At 33.2% G+C, this 23,407-nt stretch overlaps 1 protein-coding gene across 6 annotated transcripts in view; it reads left to right on the top strand.

Annotated features, from left to right (window-relative positions):
• Positions 1-23,407, top strand: part of LOC117336288 (kinesin-like protein KIF21A) — a 133,161-nt gene that overhangs the window by 18,840 nt on the left and 90,914 nt on the right. For all 6 annotated transcript variants that reach the window (XM_033896774.1, XM_033896773.1, XM_033896771.1 and 3 more), the window contains exon 3: positions 14,682-14,724. In XM_033896774.1, coding sequence (XP_033752665.1) covers positions 14,682-14,724 — 43 coding nt within the window. The remainder of the gene's footprint in view (positions 1-14,681; positions 14,725-23,407) is intronic.

Genomic DNA, 23,407 nt, shown 5'->3' with positions numbered 1-23,407 from the left:
CCTAGAATCTGACCCAGCACTTGAAAGACTTTAAAAATTAGGTGTTTTGCCGAATCTTAACTTTCCAAAATTTCCAACTTTTAAATAACTAGCTATATATATAGGGTGGTTTAGTGCTGCTCTAGCACAGATATCGGACTGTTGTCAAATGCAAGATGTCTGAAGTTTTATTCTCTGAGGCCTCCACAATGATTCTCCACAATGAAGCCCTACAACATGTAATATGCCAATTTGGAACATGTTGGTAGATAGCGCTTCATGACCTTTCAAAATGTCAGCCAGAAGAAACCCTGAGATGTATTGAGTGAGTCTATTGTAATTTGGTCAGTAATTAGGCCTGTGGTTGGTAAATGTCATCATGGTCTCCATTTAGAACAACAGTGGAATCTAAGTTTGTAAATGACTTATCTATTAGATATATAAGATACATGGCCATCAGTGTCTACATCGGCAGTGTGTTAGACAGTAGACCTGATTCTACTCAATCAATGAACTACCACTATCGATTTGTGAGGTAAATCGGATGGAATTAGATTCTAGATTCCTGACTGATGTCGTCCTACAATCCTGGAATGCTGGCTGTTTTAATGTACAGTACAATGCACAGAATGTTTCAACATACCTGGTATACTGTCCACCCACACATCACATGATGTGGATAGGTCCGATAATTATGTGGTTATATAATTAAGTCCAATTTTTACATCATTACTATAATCGTAAATGTGTATTAATGTTCTGATGGATAATTCTTATCTCAGATTTCTCTAAAAGTGTTATACATTCATAATCCTGTTGAAAACCATCCTCAGTTTTTCTCCATTCAAAATCATTCAAACTGGGTATACAACTGGAAGCATGGAAGCAGTAATTCCCTGGTAAACCAAAACAGAACATTACATAATAAGTATAACAAAACTCAGCAAACATTTTCTTCTAATCCCGCGCCCCCCCCCCCCCCCCCCCCCCCAAAAAAAAGATTGTGTCATCTAATATTATAAGTAAAATAATTGCATGTATATTTAGCAAAAGTCAATCAGAAAGATGATGTAGTGTTACCATGTTACCATTTTGGTACGTTATTGCCATAAATCAAATTAGCAGATCTCAGAAATATTAAAATGGATGAAATGCTTTGCTTGAAAAGGTATCTTGAAAATATTTACTTAGCTGTCCTTGAAAAGCTGCTTGGTTGTATTGTCTTTATTTGAAAGCTATAAACTATTAAAGTTGAATAATCAAACATTTGAATTTACTTTCATCTGTGAGGAAATATTGATACAGAGTGCATGTACTTAGTTTAGGTGTGGCCTCCAACATGAACCTAAGCTGTATCGGAAAATGGTTTGAGGGTATAAATGCTGCCCACAGCCTGTGGCATGGAAAATAAGCCAGTCTCAAATAAGCTGTCGTGAAAATAAGCCTTGAAAGTTGAAATTATTCTTGAAAAGAACATATACAGTCAAACCTGTCTATATAGCGACTGCCCAAGGGGAGGCAGAAAAACGGTCACTATAGACAGGTTGCCTTTATAGACAGGTCAAAATTAATGCACCAACCAATTTACTTAAAACTGCCATGAATAAATTGTCATTGAATAGGGTATTCAGAAGACCAGTCAGAAGTTAAATAAATGCATTAACTTTATAAATCTGATGGGTTTAATATTAAATGGTTTGTGGACCCACACACAAAATATAACTCAAAATGGTCTTATAGATATTCTTTTTTTAATTTTGTTCTGAAATAATGCTATATGTATCTATCAAATTATCTCCCTTTCTTTCATAAATAAAGAAAAAGAATACACAATAATTAATTAATTCATTATATTTGTGTTACTACTAATTATTTTATGTTATAGTCTTACTTCTTAAAACCAAAATATTTTTTTTTGGATCCAAATTGAAATCCAGATATTTGTGTCAGTTTACGACTTTTTATTAGTATTGACTAATTAAAGATGGCGGCAGTACAAACGCTAGTACCGACAGCTACGATTAAGAAAGGCATTATTGGCTTTCATGCGAGTAAATCTTGTTGACAGATATGACCAGTGTTTGTTATTGAAGTGATGTATCCTAGTTGTAATCACAAAATTAACTGACTGTGTCAAATGAAGCCACCTGTGCACAGTTGTAATGTAATACCGACACGCATGGTGACCCGACTCCTCTCTTACCGAGCCCCAGGCCAGGGCAGCTACAGTAATTATAGGCTAACAGGTGGTAGGGGTCTTTTGTTTATATACTCAGGCCAGGGTTGTGGTGCTCCTTTGTTTGTATAATCAAGCCAGGGTCAATGTGTCTGAATTTTCCGGGGATTTTATGAGGGATGACTGCCGAGAGCAGAAAATGGCTGACAGAAATCGGTCGCTATAGAAAACAAATTAGCGACCACCGTTCCGAAATCACCGGTCGTTAGCCACATTAGACAGGTAGTCGCTATACAGAGGGTCGTTATATAGTAAAATCTCACGGGGAATCTTAAAACCGGTCGTTATAGACAGGCAGTCGTTATATACAGGGGGTCGTTAGAGCAGGTTTGACTGTACATGTATATACGCCACAGATGATTTTCAAGATGTTAGGTTATTAAGAAAGTAGAGTACCACTTATATGAATATCTGCCTGTGCCAAGTTGTCATCTACTTTCCATTTTATGTTTGTATATCAGCTCTACTTGCTGGTCAACACACATATTAAATCTGTATTAACATTATTTGATTTCAAATCAATCAGTCAATAGTAATATACACTACATAAATGAGACAGCTAAATCGTGTGTAATAATAGAATGCACCGACTCCTTCCAGTTTGGTTAATCAATTATATAAATATTTATTCAATATTTAACTCATGTTCAAGGTAAATTAAGTTTGATGAAAGGACTATGTAAATTGAGAAGTTTTTCCCATTGAGACCTGGATCATCAAGTTTTTGCATGTTGGTGGTTCATGCACGCTATATCAAATTGTGTTGTTGGCTTAAATAGTGTCAATTCAGTTTATAATCTTTCATGCATGACAAATCATTTTCATACATTTTGTCAAACTATACATTTTGCACAAATAAAGCAATTATTCAAAAAATTAAATAGAGATGTTTTGTAAAGTTTGTAACAGTTCATGGTTATAATGTTGATGTAATTTTGTTTGACAAGAAACCTGTAATGCTATATAAAACTTTATACAGAAGATTTTGTATGGGTGAACTTGAATTGCATGATGGCTTTGATTCTAAATCTCATTTTCGTGAGAATTACAGATGGCCTATATACAGAGAGTTGACTTCTGTCGCACTGTTGCAATGTAGGATGATGATCATGGTGCTATGATTAAGAGAGTGTGCCTGTTTTCTCTAGTACTTTCAAAGTATTTCAATGGAAATTATTTACTGATATATATTATCAAAGACACAAATCAAATCTATATAACCATCTGGCAAAAGGTAAAATGGCACCGTGGCACCCTCTCTCCCCCCTCCCCCAAAAAAAATCATTTCCTGCTTTATTCTCAAAGAATCATTCAGAGCCTTATTTATCTGAAGGTACAGGAGGACTAATTCAGTGTTCCTTACAAAATTGTTACAATTGTCCTGTGGAAGGCCTCTTCTAGCGTGTCTATCAGTAAACTGTTTGAAACAGGAAAACTTGAATCCCTTGTTTAAATTGCTAGCTCACATAATGTAAAACCACCAATACTCTTCAAGATCTTCTCTTTAATATATATAATGATAGTTTGGAGTTTTAAATGTATACCACTATATCACAGCATTACAGCAGTCTCAATGAAGTTCACAAGTTATTATCTGTGGTTATTGGACCTTCAGCTACCAGCCAATGTCTATATCGACTCCCTGGGGAGCATCCAGCAGGAGCTGCCATTTCCGTGCTAAACTGCATACACATAACATTTCTTGTACTGCCCTACCACGTACTCATTCATAGCTGAGTCGAATAGAACACAACGGAGTAAAGTATCTTGTTCAATGATACAACATGGTGCCTGTGCTGGGATATCTCCCGTATATACTATATTATTCATTTATTGATACAAAAATCATTGATAGCCTGTTGCAACATTACAGGAATTATCTCACAGCTTTCACTTTGAACTGTTATAGGCACAATATCAATCCATAAGATCATAAATTATGATTTTAACAAAAGTTTAATGTATTTTAAATGATGATGATGATGTGGTAGTGTGATTACAAACAGACATAATGACAGGATTTAATTTCTACTGTAGGATTAAATCAATGATGTATTATGTAATGATATCATTAACTAGGTTTTGGTTTACCTGTACAGAATGTATTATAATGGTGTTGTGATATAAACAAGGCACAAGTCTACAAATTAATCTGTATTGCAACAATATCTTCATCATTGTGGCAAAAAAGTCAGATAAAGGCGGATAGAGTAGGTATGTCTTTATATAAATATTGGACGTCTGACATGTTCACTAAACAATGTGACCCCTACTATGGCATTCATACACTTATTTATATAATTAGAAATGAGTACATTCCATTCTGATTTAACCTTGATTTGGCAAAGAGATATATAATATATATATATATACCGTAAGAATAATAACTAAGAACAATGTCTTTATATGTGATAAGACAGGACTACCCCAATGTCTGCTGACCCGTGTAGAAATATTGTGTCCCAGGCTAGTGATAGACACACTATCGGGGTAAAGGTATCAAAGACATGGGTTAAAATACCCAGATATATATAACAGACTAAAAATGTTAAAATACCCAGATATATATAACAGACTAAAAAGGTTAAAATACCCAGATATATATAACAGACTAAAAAAGGTTAAAATACCCAGATATATATAACAGACTAAAAAAGGTTAAAATACCCAGATATATATAACAGACTAAAAAAGGTTAAAATACCCAGATATATATAACAAACTAAAAAAGGTTAAAATACCCAGATATATATAACAGATTAAAAAGGTTAAAATACCCAGATATATATAACAGACTAAAAAAGGTTAAAATACCCAGATATATATAACAGACTAAAAAAGGTTAAAATACCCAGATATATATAACAGACTAAAAAAGGTTAAAATACCCAGATATATATAACAGACTAAAAAAGGTTAAAATACCCAGATATATAACAGGCTAATAAAGGTTAAAATAGCCAGATATATAACCGACTAAAAAAGGTTAAAATACCAAGATATATAACCGACTAAAAAGGTTAAAATACCCAGATATATAACAGGCTAATAAAGGTTAAAATACCCAGATATATAACAGACTAAAAAAAGTTAAATTACCCAGACATATAACAGACTAAAAAAAAAGGTTAAAATACCCTGATATATACAACAGACTAAAAAATGTTAAAATAACCAGGTATGTAACAGACTAAAAAAGGTTAAAATACCTAGCTATAACACTAAAAAAGGTTAAAATACATTCTTGTCGGTTGTAATATATATATATATAGATTTAGTAATTATATAAATGTATCATAGTTTTGACTGCAAATCAGGCTTTTGTTTGTGAAGCTGTTATTCCAGGCACTGATTAAAAAGTTAAAAAAAAGTGTTGATTAACATAGTTATTATCTCACCTGCAATAGCCTGAGGGTGTTAAAGGTGATAAATCTCACCTGCAATAGCCTGAGGGTGTTAAAGGTGATAAATCTTACCTGCAATAGCCTGAGGGTGTTAAAGGTGATAAATCTCACCTGCAATAGCCTGAGGGTGTTAAAGGTGATAAATCTTACCTGCAATAGCCTGAGGGTGTTAAAGGTGATAAGTCTCACCTGCAATAGCCTGAGGGTGTTAAAGGTGATAAATCTCACCTGCAATAGCCTGAAGGTGTTAAAGGTGATAAGAAATGACTTATTCTCAAAAAACCAAAAGGCTAGAAAATGATATTTCGATAGAGATAGAAATGACCTTGACTGATTATAAGTCAAGGACACAGGCATAGATTTTGTGTTACATTTCAATGACTTGTTCTTGAAAACCAAAAGGCTAGAATATAGAATAAATTAGGATGGTAGATTTTCTGGGGGATATGAAGCCCAACAAAGAGATAGAATTCGAAGTGAACTTGAATGATTATAAATCAAGGTCAAAGAGAAAGACTTTGTTTTACATTTAAACATCTTCTTATCATCACAAGGCTTATAATTAAGATATTTGGCTGAAAGGTTCAATGGATGATTCTTCACAAAGTTTGGGAAAAGAAATTATGTTTATTCATATACCTGGTATATTCTTTTGATTATCTAGAACCAAGGAATTTGGCTGGAACCTCTCTTGGATAATGTCCAACAAAGTTTGTAAATATTATAGAAATGACCTTGATTCATATTGAAGGTCATAGGATTCAAATTTGTTAAAACACACTTAGCAGTTTTTTTTCATGATTAATGCCTAGAATCTTCTGACTATTTAAATGGTCAAGATTTTGGTAGAGAGATGACACATGACAATTTTTTAAAAGAAAAGAAATGACCTTGACCTATATTCAAGGTCACGGTGGTCAAATATGTTAAAACATACAACTTTTTTTAACTTACAGACAGAGTATCATATATTAATTTAATTGAATATACCAGGTGAGTAATGCAGGCCCATGGGGCCATTTGTCAATGGGACCAGAATAGAATGACTCATATAGTCCACATGATGCCAAGGTTCAGGAACCAAATTTAGCATCAATGTCATAAAAGCTAAAAATCATACTATACATTCTATGAAAATGTTTATATGGGGAAAATTTGGGACTTGACCTGAAATGACCTAGAATTTCTATGACAGCTTCACTGAACCCTGACCAGCTCATTTCCTACAGATGTGTAGGAGATACATAATCTGGGAGCAAATCTATGTATTAATCTGAACTGATACCCAGGGTGTAGCCACAACTACAGGCCAATGTCTGTACCCGCCTTAGTGTATACACACTGGTCAGGTTTCTGTACTGTACCCAACATAAAACCACTACAATATTAAAATTGTGTCATTTACTGTATTCTCATGAAAGAATTTTTTATGTTAACTATTCAAAACCAGCAGTAAAAAATATCACATACAGTATTTATAAAAAGTGGAAATAAAAATGCAATTTTGATATTATAGTGCCCTGTCCTGTAATATAAATTCAACATATGGTATAAAATCATATGAACTTTTGAAATTAATGATGTGTTAAAATCTGAACTATATGAACGCAGGTATGAAATTCAATGTAGTGATATATATGTATAAGTATATGTATATATACTGCATGAATTTAAACGATCAAAGCAGCACTCAGCACTAAATGTCATCATCTTCAGGAATGAGATTTAAAATGTGTCTTTTCTTGGCTGGATACCAGCCACATGCTTAATAATAGCTCAGATACTGGTAGGTGAATATTAGCTGTATATTGAGATCTCTAGTCTGATGGATGTGTTCCTAATACAGTCATGATAAAAACTTGATTAGAGGATATGTACCATGTGCATATTCTCACTTTGACTAATTTTAGGGTTCTTTCATCCAAGTTTTAGGGTTCTTTCATCCAAGTTTCGAAATGACCCTGAAAATAACTGAACACCCATCATTTGCAACATAGGATGCAGATTTAATTGTCAATTGAGTCTAGAAATTAGAATAGGGATGCTGGAAAACTCCAAAGGGCAAGTGAGCTTATGCTGTGGTGCAGTGCACGTGTCCGTCATCAACTTTTCCATTTAAACAACTTTTTCTCAATAACCAAGAGCCCTAGATAGCTAATATTAGGCATATAGCATGCTGGGATGAAGGGCTACCAAGTTTGTTCAAATGAATGAAGTTGACCTTCTTTCAAGGTCACGGGGTGAAATACGCTCAAATCTTTAAACGACTTCTCAGTAACCAATAGGCCCAGAGACTTGGTATTGGGTTTGTAGCATGCTGGTGTGTTGAAATGAAAGACCTTAATAACCTACATTCAAGGTCACCGGGGTCAAATAGGCTAAAATCTTTAAATGACCTCTTCTCAATAACCAGGAAGCCCAGTGACTTGATGTTGGATATGTAGCATGCTGGGGTGAAGGGTTACCAACTTCGTTCAAATGAATGACCTTGACCATAATTTTAAAAAAAATTTGAAAGAGTTAAAAAGACACATTTTCAAATAACTGAGATCTTACATCTGGTCTTTATTTCTTTTGTTCTTAATTCATGTTTATGTATAAAAAAATCACAGGATATAGCAGGTGAGAAATTCGGGCCCTTTGGGTCTTCGTTGAAGTTGATATTGAGTTTTTTTTGTGGTGTATTCTGGGATTAAAAACCTCAGATTTAAAAAAAAAACCATGTTCCAATACTTTCCCAATTAACTTAAAAATTAGTCCATGATAAAATTGAAACAATCACTGCTATCATGATCACACTGATTTGCCACACCTGAAATAGTCGACAGGTGAACCAGTCCTTACCACCAAATCTAAGCTGAAAATCAAGAAGAGAATGGCAAGTACCAACATTGTGGACTGGGTGATTATCTGCTAGAGGACCACTAAAGGCAGACCACTCAACAAAGGCCAAAAACTGAGGCAATGTCAAGGGAGATATTAGGAGGAAAGGGACAACAAAAGATATAAGATATTTAATTTAGACGCCTCTCACCAATCATGCCGTGGGAGCAGCTGGTACAACCCTTATGCCCTATTGCAAGACAGTTTACCATAGTGAAAAGTAATAGACAAGTCATGATAATTAAAACATATGAATCTTGTCTTTGAATTGTTGTTAATTAATGTTTGTGAACTATTTGCTGTTGATTGGAAGATAATTTTATGTATAAATTCTATTTTGGAGAATAAGTTGTGTTTTTGGTGTCACTGGTGATCAAGCAAAGCCTTCTTGATACATGTCAGAATGTTTCTATTGAAATGAATTGTTGTGTTTGTGAGTGACACTACGAGTATTTGTAGGGGTATATATATACTAAGCCATATGCTATCTACTGTATCCTGAAACTGAAGATTAGGGAAAAAAATAGTATGTTCACTAGTCATGCATGACAGGGTTACACTACAACAGTCAATCCCTCCAGGCTCTCACAGCGCAGTCAGGTGAAAACCTGATAAAAGTCTGGGCCAAATTAGGCATAAATAGCTGACAGATCATTGTTGTACAGTGCAACTGATAGCTGCAGTATCACCCATCCCTACCTCTCTAATACACAGGCTATGTGTAGGATCCTGCTCTCTGAGATTATCACTAGCTTCACTCTCAAATTCACTCCCTTTTATAACAATCCAAGTGATGTGATACATATTTTTTATTCAGTGTTAACATCATATCTGTTTAGAACATCTTGGATTTTAGAACATCGTCGGTGTCGGCGTCGGCGTTGTCCGGAAAATGGTTTTCGTGTGATAACTTTAGTAGTTTAGAACGGATTAATTCGAAACTTCATGGGAAGGTTCATTACCATGATAGCTCGGACAAGTTCGATAACCAAAATTATTCGCACCTTTTTAAAAGAGTTATAGCCCTTTAATTTTTTGCGAAAATGGTTTCCACTCAATAACTTGAATAATTATTACAGGATTAATTTGAAACTTCATGGGAAGGTTCCTTACCATAATACTGTGGACAAGTTCGTTAACCAAATTTATTCGCACCATTTTAAAAGAGTTATGGCCCTTTAATTTTTTGCGAAAGTGGTTTCCACTCAATAACTTGAATAATTATTACTGGATTAATTTGAAACTGCATGGGAAGGTTCGTTACCATAATACTGTGGACAAGTTCGTTAACCAAATTTATTCGGACCTTTTTAAAAGAGTTATAGCCCTTTAATTTTTTTTGCGAAAATAGAATGTTCGTTACCATAAATACTGTGGACAAGTTTGTTATTGTTTTTTTTTATTCAAGTCCTAGTTTTAAAGAGTTATGGCCCTTTAATTACTGGAATTAATTCAAAATTTCATGGGAAGTCTTTCGCAAGTTTTTAAAAGAGTTATAGCCATTTATTTTTTTCTGAAAACGGTTTCTATATTTTAATGGATTAATTCAAAACTTCATGCTGAGCTAGTATTGCTTGTTTTTTTATTCAAGTCCTAATTTTAAAGAGTTATGACCCTTTAATTATTCGCATACACAGGCGACACCTCCACTTCCGTGGAATTCTTGTGTTGATATGCATTAAAAATGTTTAAAAATATAATTTGTAACATCATGGCTGTGTCTGTAATGAAGTTAGAAGTAAATGATTGACAAATCTAGATATTTTATGACTTCGCTGTCTCTCTGATCTGCCATAATTGCTCAGGTATTGTACACTGCATAAGTTTTACTTCCACATAAACTATTACCGGTAAGTAAATTTATTTAAGTTTGATCAAAACTGTGATTAAAATATCTCTGTAGAATTCCCAGTGAGATTAGATCAAAAACTTGCCAAGGATGACACCACTAATTCTCTGTAACGATTTATAATATTTACATAAATAATAATGAAAAACTACTTAGGCGACAATCTGGAAAAGTTTAGCTAGTGCAGTAAACATTTCATTTGAACACCATCATGGGAATATCTGTCATCATGACTGTTGCATGCTCAGATTTATGGGAAGCTGGCCATGGCATGGGAAATAAATTCAACCTTGAGGATTTAAAAATTGTTAGTGATGTCAATAAATTGATGAGAATATCACAACAGGGAATTTTAAGAAATTTAGCCGAGAAAATTTAAGATATTTTATTGCTGATCATGAGGAAGCGGAAATTTTGATCTAATTGTAATGTAACAAAACACACCCAGTGACACCATTCTATTTGCTGTGCTAAAAGCATTATTTAAGTTGCATCTTTTGGGAATTGTCATTATTTGAAACATCAGGCAAGACAAAAATATGTTTTTGGTAGGAATCAAAACAGACTTAACATATATATATATCCTGTAATGAGCTCAAGTGATCAACTCCAATACAAAAACTGGAGACGCTTATACTGCTGGAAAATGTGCAGTAGAATTTGTTTGTTATTGACAAAACTGCAAAACATTTCTGGGCTTATTTCCTGGCAAGGGGCTTACGAATAGCATGACAATGAAATAGTTTTTGGTTTGGTTTGTTTTGTTTAACGTCCTATTAACAGCAAGGGTCATTTAAGGACGTTCCACATTTTTGAGGTGGAGGAAAGCCAGAGTACCCGGAAAAAAACCACCGGCCTACGGTCAGTACCTGGCAACTGCCCCACGTAGGTTTCGAACTCGCAACCCAGAGGTGGAGAGCCCCCATTGAGGGCCCCCATTGAAATAGCATATATATTGCTTGTGTTTGATGGAACTGCAAAAAAACATTTAGACTTATCATCAGGCAAGGGCTTATTGTCAGACAGTGACAACCATACATATTTTCTGTAGCATACAAGAAAAAGGTAGACGGGAGATTGGTCATATAAAACATTCAGGCATTCATGGTTTCCGTGTAGGCAATCTCAACCATAACATACATTCCTTATTAGGCCTGGCAGCAGATGCATTTTATCGGAGCATATCAATGTTATTAACCAATAGAACAAGCATATGCTTTTATTTGCACAGTAATGGAAAGGCTAATATTGCTGTGACAAAGCATGCTTAGGGATTATTGGATGATTTACTGTTGCTTGCTAAAATGGGTAAAATAATTGAGTAAGAATTGAAATGTTTTACTGAATGCTAGACTTTCCTTTGAGTAAACATTTTCTGTACTGAAAATATTGATTACATCAGAGAGAGTTTTATATTTTTTCTGCCATCATGCTTCAACCATTGCCAAACAAAATTGACTAGAAACTTACACTAACGTGATCATTGTTCATTTACTTAATATTTAATATCTAAACAATGCCCTTTATCACAATGCACTTAAGGGTGTATACTTATTGCTACCTACTGTATACTAAATGGCATAAAACACTACTTAACTCTTTCTTGATTTTCTGAATTTGCTACAAGATTTATTTAATTCCAATTTAGGTTGCAATATTTCAGCAAAAGCATTAAAAAGAAAAGAGAAAGAAAAGTCCTCTTAGAAAATAAAGAATGTGCATGCAAGAAAGATGATAGGTCATCATTACTTTTAATTTGCAGAGGAGATTTTCCAACCGATTATTTACAGTGCTGCATGGTTCTACGTCTGAACTTATATTTAAGGATGAGGTGCACTAAAGTATAGGGATACAGAATTGGTACAAAACCTATAATACCACATCATGTATCTCATACTGGGTCCTAATATTTCTATGTTAATGTGTGAGCCCAATACTCAACCCTTTGTTACCAGGTGTAACTATAAAAAGTTGTTAATTTGTGCTTACATGTGGTTTCTTTATCTATATCAACCACCTGGCCCCAGATAAAAAATACAGCATAAATTATCGAAGTTTTCTTTACGGAGAACAATATTAGGTAAAAGGACAATATCTATCTATACAAAATGTACATTAAATGTATTTTTTTACTGGAATATTGTTAGAAGCTTTTTTCATATGTACCATGTTAAACTAAGGTAAGCATTGCATTTGAAGCTGGTCACAGTTGTACGTCTACTGTATGATCAGTAAGTCTGCTGTAAGTATCGTTGAAGAAAAAGATGATGTCATATGTGTATGTGACCCTGATATAGGGGCAAACTAAAACTATACATCTGAAGAAGTCTTATAAACATGTAGAGCAAATGTTCATGCATTCTTTAATAATACCTCATTTCATTGCCAATGATGTAATGAAATGATATCATATCTTGAGAATGGTTTCAGTAGTGATTCTAAGAACATGCATTGTTTCAGTAAACCATAATTAATATTTGATAGGCATGCATATTTATCAATGCATTCCTCTGTTCAGGTCTGTCATTGGAATACCAGATTCTATAATCAATGTCGTGGCTATATGTTGTACTTTCCTGAATACTAATTATAAGGGACATTTCTCTAGAAAGTCTCAACATGTCGGCTTAACACTGGATTATTATACATGAAGTTGGTATAAACCTGAGCCAGGATTGCTTATTTCTGTACAAATCAGGAGATCTCTATATCGGTAGGACAAACAAAGTCTGTCTCCTGTGGAAGCAAGTAAGCTGATGATCAGGTTGTCATGGTGATTGAAGGGAGGTGTCTCGAATCGGAGACAGAATGTCGATGTTTCCAAAGCTAGGGGTGGTATTGCTGCACACTTTATGTCAATAAATCCACTTCCAACAGTGATTGGAAACATATGGATTAGACATGGAAAAAAAATCTTTGAACAATTGAAACAACTTTGTGTTAATGAATTTGTGACTTAAATATCAACAAACACACACATACACACACAACAAAAAAGATAATCAGCAATTAGGAACAAAACTAAAATTTGCTTTGAAAAAGGAAACCTGTTGATCATTGAAATTGTCTGGACAATTATACATGTTCAGGTATTTTGTTTTAAATTGGCAAATTTGGGGGATTTTGTTACTTTTTTGCATGGAAAAATAAAAGAGAAAACAATTTTGTAAACAAAAGTTTCCTAAATACGTGTAGTATTAATTTTCAAAATTGTCTGGCAAATTAGGAGTAACAAATTAAACATTTTTAGTGAAGACAGATTTCAGTAGAGCTATGGAATTGATTCCAGTATACCTACATTTGTAAACCTGAATTTGTAAAAGATGTTTTTCTTAATGAACTACCAATAAAGTTTTGTTAGAAATCACTAGAAATCTATTTTTAGTTTGACATAACCTGATGAAGTGAAAGTTAAAAGGGTCCTGACTTAGCAGTGATGTATCATAGTGTTTATATCTTTGTTAAGGTCAATGTTCTTTTATAATCCCACGTATGTTTATAGTTGTAATACATTCATAAAGTACATTGACCTCAAGAACATTTGTATGAGGCAGAGGTATATTAAAGTATATTAATTTCTACTCTGGATCAAAGTACCATGATATCAAATAATACTACAGTCATATCAATATGAGTCATAAATTTCTCCTGGAGAAACTACAACAAAATCTAATACATTAGAATGTTGATCAATGACCATATTTATGGGAGCTTTGTCTAAAAGTAGAGGTTAACAGGTTTAGAACTACATTTTCTCTGACAGTTTTATCATATAACCATTAACAGAAAGTAAAGAAATCTGATATCTGGTATGAATTAAGGTATTTATACCTGTTGACAAGGGGAGATGGAAGATCCCTCCTCGTAAAGACATGTTAAGATGAGGGTGATCTGGTGTACTTTACATTCATTCACACTTTTATCGCAAAAATCAAGAAAGAATTATACGATACAACATTTAATACAATTATCATGTTCTGAAATCAATTTCACTATGAATGGAGGCTGATTTTTTTTGCGTGTGTCACTTATTGAATAAAATATTAATTGTTGTGCATGCTGTTATTATAATGAAGTAAAAGAGAGTTTTAATTGTAGAATTCCTGCCTCAGATATAAAAAAAGAAGATTTTAAATGTGATGTCCTTATCAGTTTGATACAGTCCAGAGTTCATTTTAGTGTATGTGACAGGGATATCAAGATGACTTATGGATTTATTTTATGGAATAGAGATACATTGCTAAACCAAGGGTGGGGTCTATTTTAGTACTGGATTATGACATTGTGTAAATTCAAGTTTAGCAACTAAAAACTTTTGATCTCTTTTCAGGTGCTTTGACGGATACAACGCCACAGTATTTGCCTATGGACAGGTAAAGTATTTCAAGTATATATAGTCGGTCTCGCTTCTTTATTTAAACAGCCAAAAAAGTCTCGGCAATTGAGAGCTGTAGTTGTATGTTTTCACGCCTTATACTTTAAGAGACAGTAAAATAAAAGCAATCGAAGCATGAAATTTAAACTGTATACATATGTATTGTTCTTTGAGTGGTAATGGGCTGAGTTTCCATCTGATTTAAAATACATTGACCCAGTTTTAAGGGCGTTTCAGCTCACAACAAGTTGTTTGTGTCAGCAGTAACTTAACACTTGTAAGGCATCATGTCATATTTATTTCCCATTCACAAATACAGCATCATATACATGAGTGCATTGTGATCTGTTCGATAGAACATTTCTGCTGTTACAAGATGTAGAGTAACATTATTTGAATTAAAACTTTAAGAAATATTGCAGGGTTTACTTCCAATGTAGCATCATTAAAACCGTGGATAGTTAATTGATAAATAATGAGTGATATTAAATTAGAGGTTGAATACTATATTTATCTGCTAATATAAGTCCCTGCCCACAAGTTAGATAAGCCTGGCCTCTGTCCACATATATATATAAGGCCACTTCAATTTCGCAGAATCATCGCAAATATAAATAAGCCCTCCCCAGACTTGAATACTGAAGGTTTATACTATAGAGGAGACTGGGGTCTTGTTTAAGGATAACCACGGTATAGATTCCCAACACTGATGGTTATCAATGTATGTTTCATGGAAATTAGGAGGAAAAAGTTAAGTGATAGGATTGATCATCATACTGGATATAAAAACTTTAAAAGGAAGTTATACATGAAATTTCATTTGATGTAATTGATATCTGCTAACAAATACAGGTCAATCTCTATAATTTACACCTTTGAAACAAAAAAGTTGCATAAAACCCTGAACAGTCAGAGTAATATTGGCTCTGTTTTCAACATTTGTGCACAAAGGTATCTCATAAGGATAACTAAAACTTGTACTGGTCACAAAAATAACTATTTTTATTCAAAGATATATTGTGTGATTGAAGAGATCTTGTAGTTCTATAAAGGAAAACAGACCTGTCAGAACACAATGTCATATATGTATTAGAAGTCTTGTTGTGGGTTAATTTACTGACAGGAAAGGTCAATAGCATTTGACATTCATGTTTTTACTGATTTGACCTTCGACCTTCATTACCTACGACAGGTAGATAATTGCAGTAGTGTATTCTGTAGTACGTGTAGATATTTACTTCTGCCACACACAAGTTTCCGTGGTCATAACAGTACACACCCCACTTTACAATAATGAGTCCATTCTTCTTTCATATTTATCAACTATTGAAGCTAACTGTCATCAGACATTTAAAATCTGTTGTATTCATATTGAAGAACTGTTGTGCTTTTTCAATAAGATAGTCTCAGGTTGCACTGTTGAGATATACACTAGACGACTGTCTCCTTGTGTTTGTATATTGTCTCCTTTGATATTGTCAGAACAAATTGATTTTAGTAATATGAGGATATGATGAGTTCTAAAGTGAATTTAAAGTATTTGTAATCTTATAATGTTGTATATACATGTAAATATTGTTTTGCAGTGTCTAGAATCAAATCAGCTTGTGTATATTGCTAGGCATTAGGAATGTGTGATTTAAAAGCCAAAGTTTCAAAAGATGAAATATCTTTTAGTTTTGGAAGAGTAATTTCCACAAAATTTCTTCAGGCATCAAAATTCCAACCGAATGTTGCTTAAGCTTTTAATTATCAAATATATATTTCATTTTGGTCTTCCAAATGTTTTATATTTGTATTCTGCAATTAAAACAGAGAGAAAAGTTTGAGAAGAGTTTCATATCTTGGGAATTTTTAAAGAAAGGCATCAAGAGGTTTATTTACTGAAGTAATATGCTGATTTTGAATTTAATTCAACTTGAATATGTATCTGCTTTGAACACAATACCATGGTGAGAAAACATATACAGCTGGAGTATTGTGAATTGTTTTACGACAATATCAAACTCTCTATGGCTGTATGGTGTCCTTATATCTTTTTACGGAGTTAATCTGGGCATCTAGGAAATGTCAAAATGCTTATTGCTTGTGTTTCTTTTTTATTGTTTGGCACAAATGACTGAATTTAATCTCCAGAGCAAACACAGGAGGACAGTTACATTACATTAGTATACACAAGTGATCTGTGAGACTGGAGTAGCTATATAGTACTCGTATACTGCCTCTCAGGACATACACCACTAATGACATGGTTATAACACCCATTAATTCGTAAATATTTTATACGAAATTTATGTTTATTGTAGTAAAACAATCAAGTGATTAGTTTTGATGCTGTGTATATAGAGAACTGCTGGGAAGGCCAGAGTGGAAGGAAACAGTCAATACATAAATGTATCAAGATATGTCCTTAAATGTTAGATACCTATAATAATTTACTATAATTTAATTTTGCTTGTAACAAGCATTTTCATTGGCTCAAAAAATTATGTTATCATCTCATAACATAAAAATTGGTTGACTGTGACGTCAGCGGAGTAATGTTGTTCACAGGATTTTGTATTTATCGATGTGTTTTTAAATATCTGGAGCAAAATAAACATGTTAAACTTAATGAAAATGTTTCTTATCGTTGTTAATTAAATTATAAGGGTTAACTGTTATATTTTTTTACGTTATTGAGCAATATATATAACACAAAAAACTGGGGTGTACTCTTTTCATAAACCGCTTCTCAGTTTATTCAGAGTACACCCAAGTTTTTTGTGTTATTGCTCAATAACGTAAAAAAAAGAAATTACAGTTAACCCTTAAATAAAAGGTTTAGATTCCTAGTGTAATATGATATCTAATATGACCACCTGTAATATATGTAAAAAAGCATTTAATAATGCACATAAAAAGTAAATTGATGCAAAATATTAATAGTCATAAAATTTAAAATTGAAACTCAAACTGTAATGAAAAACTCGATAAACAAGTTTCACACATAATAGCAGACTTAACCACCGCTATACTTGGTGTTTCGTTGACTATCCGTACCTAATCTGAAGAACCATAACTATAATATCATTCCATACTAACTTTGTAGGGGATACACAAATATATACAATATTTACCACTGTATACCACAATGTTGACCAGACCGGTCACTCGAGAGATTGGAGATCCTACCAGGAGATTCTGATAGTCTTTAAGGGCTTTGGTGACAGGTCAATATTTGATATGGGTCTTAATAATATGTAGGACGATGTCAGGTCGAGAGAATACCTGATGTGTGTGGTATGGTGAGAATGGACTTCTTGTTTCAGTTAGATCTTAACCTTTGTTGAAACTATCCCTGCATGTGATTAGTTTTCATTTGAAGAAATTGTCTTGTAATGTGTAACATTAGGTTGTTTCTAAATCTTATTGATTTAAGAAGTATTTCTTTCTGCACAAATTTTCAAGCTCTTTATATGGAAAGTGTTTCTGTGAAGAGATCAACTTAATATTTAGAGTTAAGATATCAGTCTTCCTTTCCAGACTAAATACATTTATTTAGATTGATGTAAAGGTAATTCCAGATTTATATGAGGTTTAGATGTGCAAGGAGATTTAGATAATGTAAACCGCATACCTGGGAAAATCTGTACAAATCAGAGCTGTTTCCGAATTGACACCTATATTGTGTGTAATCTGATAGGCTACTTCTGAAGCTACTGAATTATGTATTGTAATGATTAAGCAGCACACACAAAAGATTAAAAAAAAAGAAGACAAAAATCTATATCTTCTATTTTAAAGAAATCTTTACGTTGTCATCTTTTGAAACCTGATTTTAATTCATTCAGTTCAGCTCCTAATTGCTAAATGCAATTAAAGTCTTCCAAAAAATGCTTTTAAAAGAAAAAGGGTATCGATTGTGAATTGTGATTCTGACATGGTTCGGTCATTGAGAGAGTTCTCAATCACAGCATCTGTGTCTGACAACCATGGCGTTTTTATTCCTGCAACTAATGAGAATGTCTTGGGCTTCCTTCGTTTAGGCCGATGTTCTGATACCGACTTTGTCAGAAGTGATAAATGTTTGACATTTTGACAAAATAATAGACCTATAGTCTGAAATCTCACCGGTGTCATTGCTATAATGATAGCATACTGTCAGCCTGTCATATCAAGATGGTGACAAAAGCCTGAAGAAAGGAAATATGATATTTATACTTCTGATTGGATTCTCTAAAAGGCAAAACTGTATATGTTATACAGGAGAAAAAATATACCATTATAAGCTGCATCCTCCATGTAATTCATGGCACTTATGTGTTCATTCATTCTTTATACACAACATACAAGAAAAGACATAGATAAAAGTCAAATATGATTTATCAATTTAGATTCCTCAGCAACATGAATTACAACCTTAAATTTGGCTCTTCTCGGGGGCTACTCACCATGTTGTATACATTTACTAAAATATAACCATAACTTCATATTAAAAACACATGATCAAATTAATTAATTTTGATATTACCCGTAAAGGTAGTTAGAATAGAGAAAAAGAATTCCCTGGAATTCTAATGGCCAGACGAATGAATTGTGCTGTATGTATAGCAACGATGAATGAGAGCCCCAAGAATTTGATGTGGATTCAAATTTCATATTTGGTTACGTTTAATTTCCTTGTTTTGTTTTTTTTAGAAAAACAAGCGGTTTGTATACTCTTCAAGCCCATTAATGTTTGAGTGATCCCTCAGAATACTGAGCAATTTAATTGACTCAATGATATGATCATATTGCTGTTATATACATATATTATAAGACTACAAGACCTCATTATTTCTGAGATAATAGCAATGTTCAATAATTCCAGTCTTTAAATTCACATTATTTGAATATTGTTTTTGAGCCATTTAGTTAAGTAGCGAGTGTTTTCATGAATTTATTTCTATATGTTGATCATTGGTCATTAAAATTATTTGAGACATATTTTTTTGTTAAACTATTCAATCATTGTGAAAACATTTTCTGGTTTAAAATAGTGATCAAATTATGATTTTTTTGGAATGAAATACTGGTATAGGAATTGATGACTGGACTTTTTGTACATATAAATATAAGGTATTAAATGTATACATAAATGATAATAATGTATATATGAATAATCTGTCTTTGTGAATTCAAACTTATCACAATTTATTGTTATGTTTGTCATGACAGCCCCAGGCTCACAAATTGAACATATATCGATAATAATTAAATATACAGTGTAAATGTCATCTATTATAGATATAATACATCTGAGCAGTAGATAAACAGCAGTCTCCAGGATAGACTACAATGAATGAAAGGTTTTGAAGTCCTACATCATGCAGTGTATATTACATTGTCGTAATATTATTGGTTAACTTGTGGCAATTATTAAAATGTTCATAAGAAGAAAAAAGAAATTTTATTGTAGTGTATTATACTGTATACACTATTTTAAACCCCATATACCAGCAGCAAAATGAAAGCTTTGTCAGGAAAAAAAGTCTTAAAAAACCTCACTCATTCCAGGCTTTCTGTGTAGCGGATCTACAGTAGGGTATATCTAGGTTCAGGAAGAGTATTCAGGTTTTTAATATCTAAGGATATTTCCATATCTCAGTGGCCATTGACCCTTTGTGAATTATAAAATTCTCTTACTGTTTACAATTTGATTTTCTTTATTTTCTGTTTAGTATTGGATTTCAAAGAGACTGTTTATAAAGAGGTAGATCAGAATTTATAAGCCTCCATTCATCCAATAACTTCTCCAACTGGGCTTAAAATTCTTGACGTATGGTAGATATTTTTCAATGAAAGAATTAAGTAATGACTGAACGTTCTTATCACACTTTTGTATATCCACCTGAGGATTGGATTATGGGTCCTTATTTTTGTTTTCTTGTTTGAAATATTCTCTCTTGAATGAAATATTCTCTCTTGAATGAATTCTAATTTTAAATATTTCGTCTTGAATGAATTGTAATATCTGGTGAATAACATACCAGGTTTTTCTCTTGTGGGTTATTTCCCCTTTTTTGTTGGTTATCCCCATTAACCAGATTTAGTCTCCTAATAAGTTATCTCCCCTTCTATACCTTTTATCTCCCTTTATCCTAGGGATTTTTCTTATATGCAGTAACAGTACCTCAGAGCCCTTTGTTTGACTCTGTTGCCTTGATTTGTTATATTATCTCTTCTACCTTCAAGCATAATCTAGTAACATATGTAACCTCTCACCCTTTTATAACCTTTAATTATTGAATTTAATTGAAGTAAGACAAACAAAATTTGCTCATCTAAATATTGATTTTTAAGTGCTATGTTGTATGACAATTGAAAAGTCAACTAGTACTCATGACCAAAATATATTAAAAATCTTGATAATTTGTGTTTGTAAACATGTACAATAATATTGCATGGTTTACTGCACGGCTCCCAGTATACAATAAGAATGATGACAATAAGTTGTCTGGGTAGTGTGGGGGTACAAAGATGACAGTGATTGTCACAGCTATATTACCTGTCCGAACCAAGGGCAGACGATCATGTATACATTGTATAAATACTAAACACAATGGAAAGACAAGATTTAACAGTATTTTACTTCCACAAATCTCCCGGAACCTTTAATTCTGTGACATATCTATCGTTTCTGGGTCAGTGGTGCTTGTTTGTGTACCCGAGGTGTCACCTGTGTATTGAGGTGTTACCTGTGAGGTAGGTCGAGGGATAGGTACTACAGGTGTGGTGACCTTGTACAGGTACACGTTATTGATGTTGTGGGTGGATTTACATTCAGGTGTCATATTTAGGGCACAATACCCATTTGTTATTACCAAGCCTACTTCCCCGAGCCCCTTAATTGTCAGTCGACAATTTTCAAATTTTCAATTGTAGCAAATATACAGTTCAATTACATTATGGTACTCAATAGTTTTATCTCTTCCTTTCCTTCCATAAGTATGAAAAGAGTATACTGATGTCTAAAGAATGAGTTTGTTTTTGAAATAATCAGGCTGTGAGAAAAAAAAAAAATTAAAATTGTCAGGGCTTTGAAATGTTCTAGAGTCTAGTATTGGTGTTCTTTTATCAGCATTGAATCAACATTTCTTATATATTACTTATTATTACTTAGATAAGTACATTAGTGTATGCATTGATTCAAACAGACATAAATAGCAGAAATCAAATTCTATGTTACAAAATACAGCACTTATATACTAATGCATTTCTCTAGTGTTGCAAGATATGTGTGATAAAATTTAAAGTTAATGGAAAAACTATCACTTGTGACATTTCATATAAGGAGTTCAATTTTGCTGTTGATACATGTTTTCGTACATTTAATTTATAATACAATTGTACTCAAGCAAATTTTAAGTGGGAAAATACTGTAAATATGGAATTGTAAAAAAAAAAATGATGGAAACTTGTTGCACCTATGGATATAGAATTTAAGGGATCTGAGTGTAGGTATACTCACATCAAGTGTCAGTGGGACATTGTCTCAATCTGGTTACTATTCTCCCAGTATTAGGTTTAAGAGTCAATCTGGTTACTATATATTCTCCCAGTATAAGGTCTAAGAGTCAATCTGGTTACTATTCTCCCAGTATAAGGTTTAAGAGTCAATCTGGTTACTATTCTCCCAGTATAAGGTTAAAGAGTCAATCTGGTTACTATTCTCCCAGTATAAGGTTTAAGAGTCAATCTGGTTACTATTCTCCCAGTATAAGGTTAAAGAGTCAATCTGGTTACTATTCTCCCAGTATAAGGTTTAAAAGTCAATCTGGTTACTATTCTCCCAGTATAAGGTTTAAGAGTCAATCTGGTTACTATTCTCCCAGTATAAGGTCTAAGAGTCAATCTGGTTACTATTCTCCCAGTATATTAGGTTTAAGAGTCAATCTGGTTACTATTCTCCCAGTATAAGGTTTAAGAGTCAATCTGGTTACTATTCTCCCAGTATAAGGTTTAAGAGTCAATCTGGTTACTATTCTCCCAGTATAAGGTTTAAGAGTCAATCTGGTTACTATTCTCCCAGTATTAGGTTTAAGAGTCAATCTGGTTACTATATATTCTCCCAGTATAAGGTTTAAGAGTCAATCTGGTTACCATTCTCCCAGTATAAGGTTTAAGAGTCAATCTGGTTACTATTCTCCCAGTATAAGGTTTAAGAGTCAATCTGGTTACTATTCTCCCAGTATAAGGTTTAAAAGTCAATCTGGTTACTATTCTCCCAGTATAAGGTTTAAAAGTCAATCTGGTTACTATTCTCCCAGTATAAGGTTTAAGAGTCAATCTGGTTACTATTCTCCCAGTATAAGGTTTAAGAGTCAATCTGGTTACTATTCTCCCAGTATAAGGTTTAAAAGTCAATCTGGTTACTATTCTCCCAGTATAAGGTTTAAGAGTCAATCTGGTTACTATTCTCCCAGTATAAGGTTTAAGAGTCAATCTGGTTACTATTCTCCCAGTATTAGGTTTAAGAGTCAATCTGGTTACTATTCTCCCAGTATAAGGTTTAAGAGTCAATCTGGTTACTATTCTCCCAGTATAAGGTTTAAAAGTCAATCTGGTTACTATTCTCCCAGTATAAGGTTTAAGAGTCAATCTGGTTACTATTCTCCAAGTATAAGGTTTAAGAGTCAATCTGGTTACTATTCTCCCAG

Source organism: Pecten maximus, chromosome 10 (genome assembly GCF_902652985.1).
Source record: "Pecten maximus chromosome 10, xPecMax1.1, whole genome shotgun sequence".
Lineage (NCBI taxonomy): Eukaryota > Metazoa > Mollusca > Bivalvia > Pectinida > Pectinidae > Pecten > Pecten maximus.
Note: the sequence above shows the minus strand (reverse complement) of the source record. Positions and strands in the feature narration are given on the sequence as shown.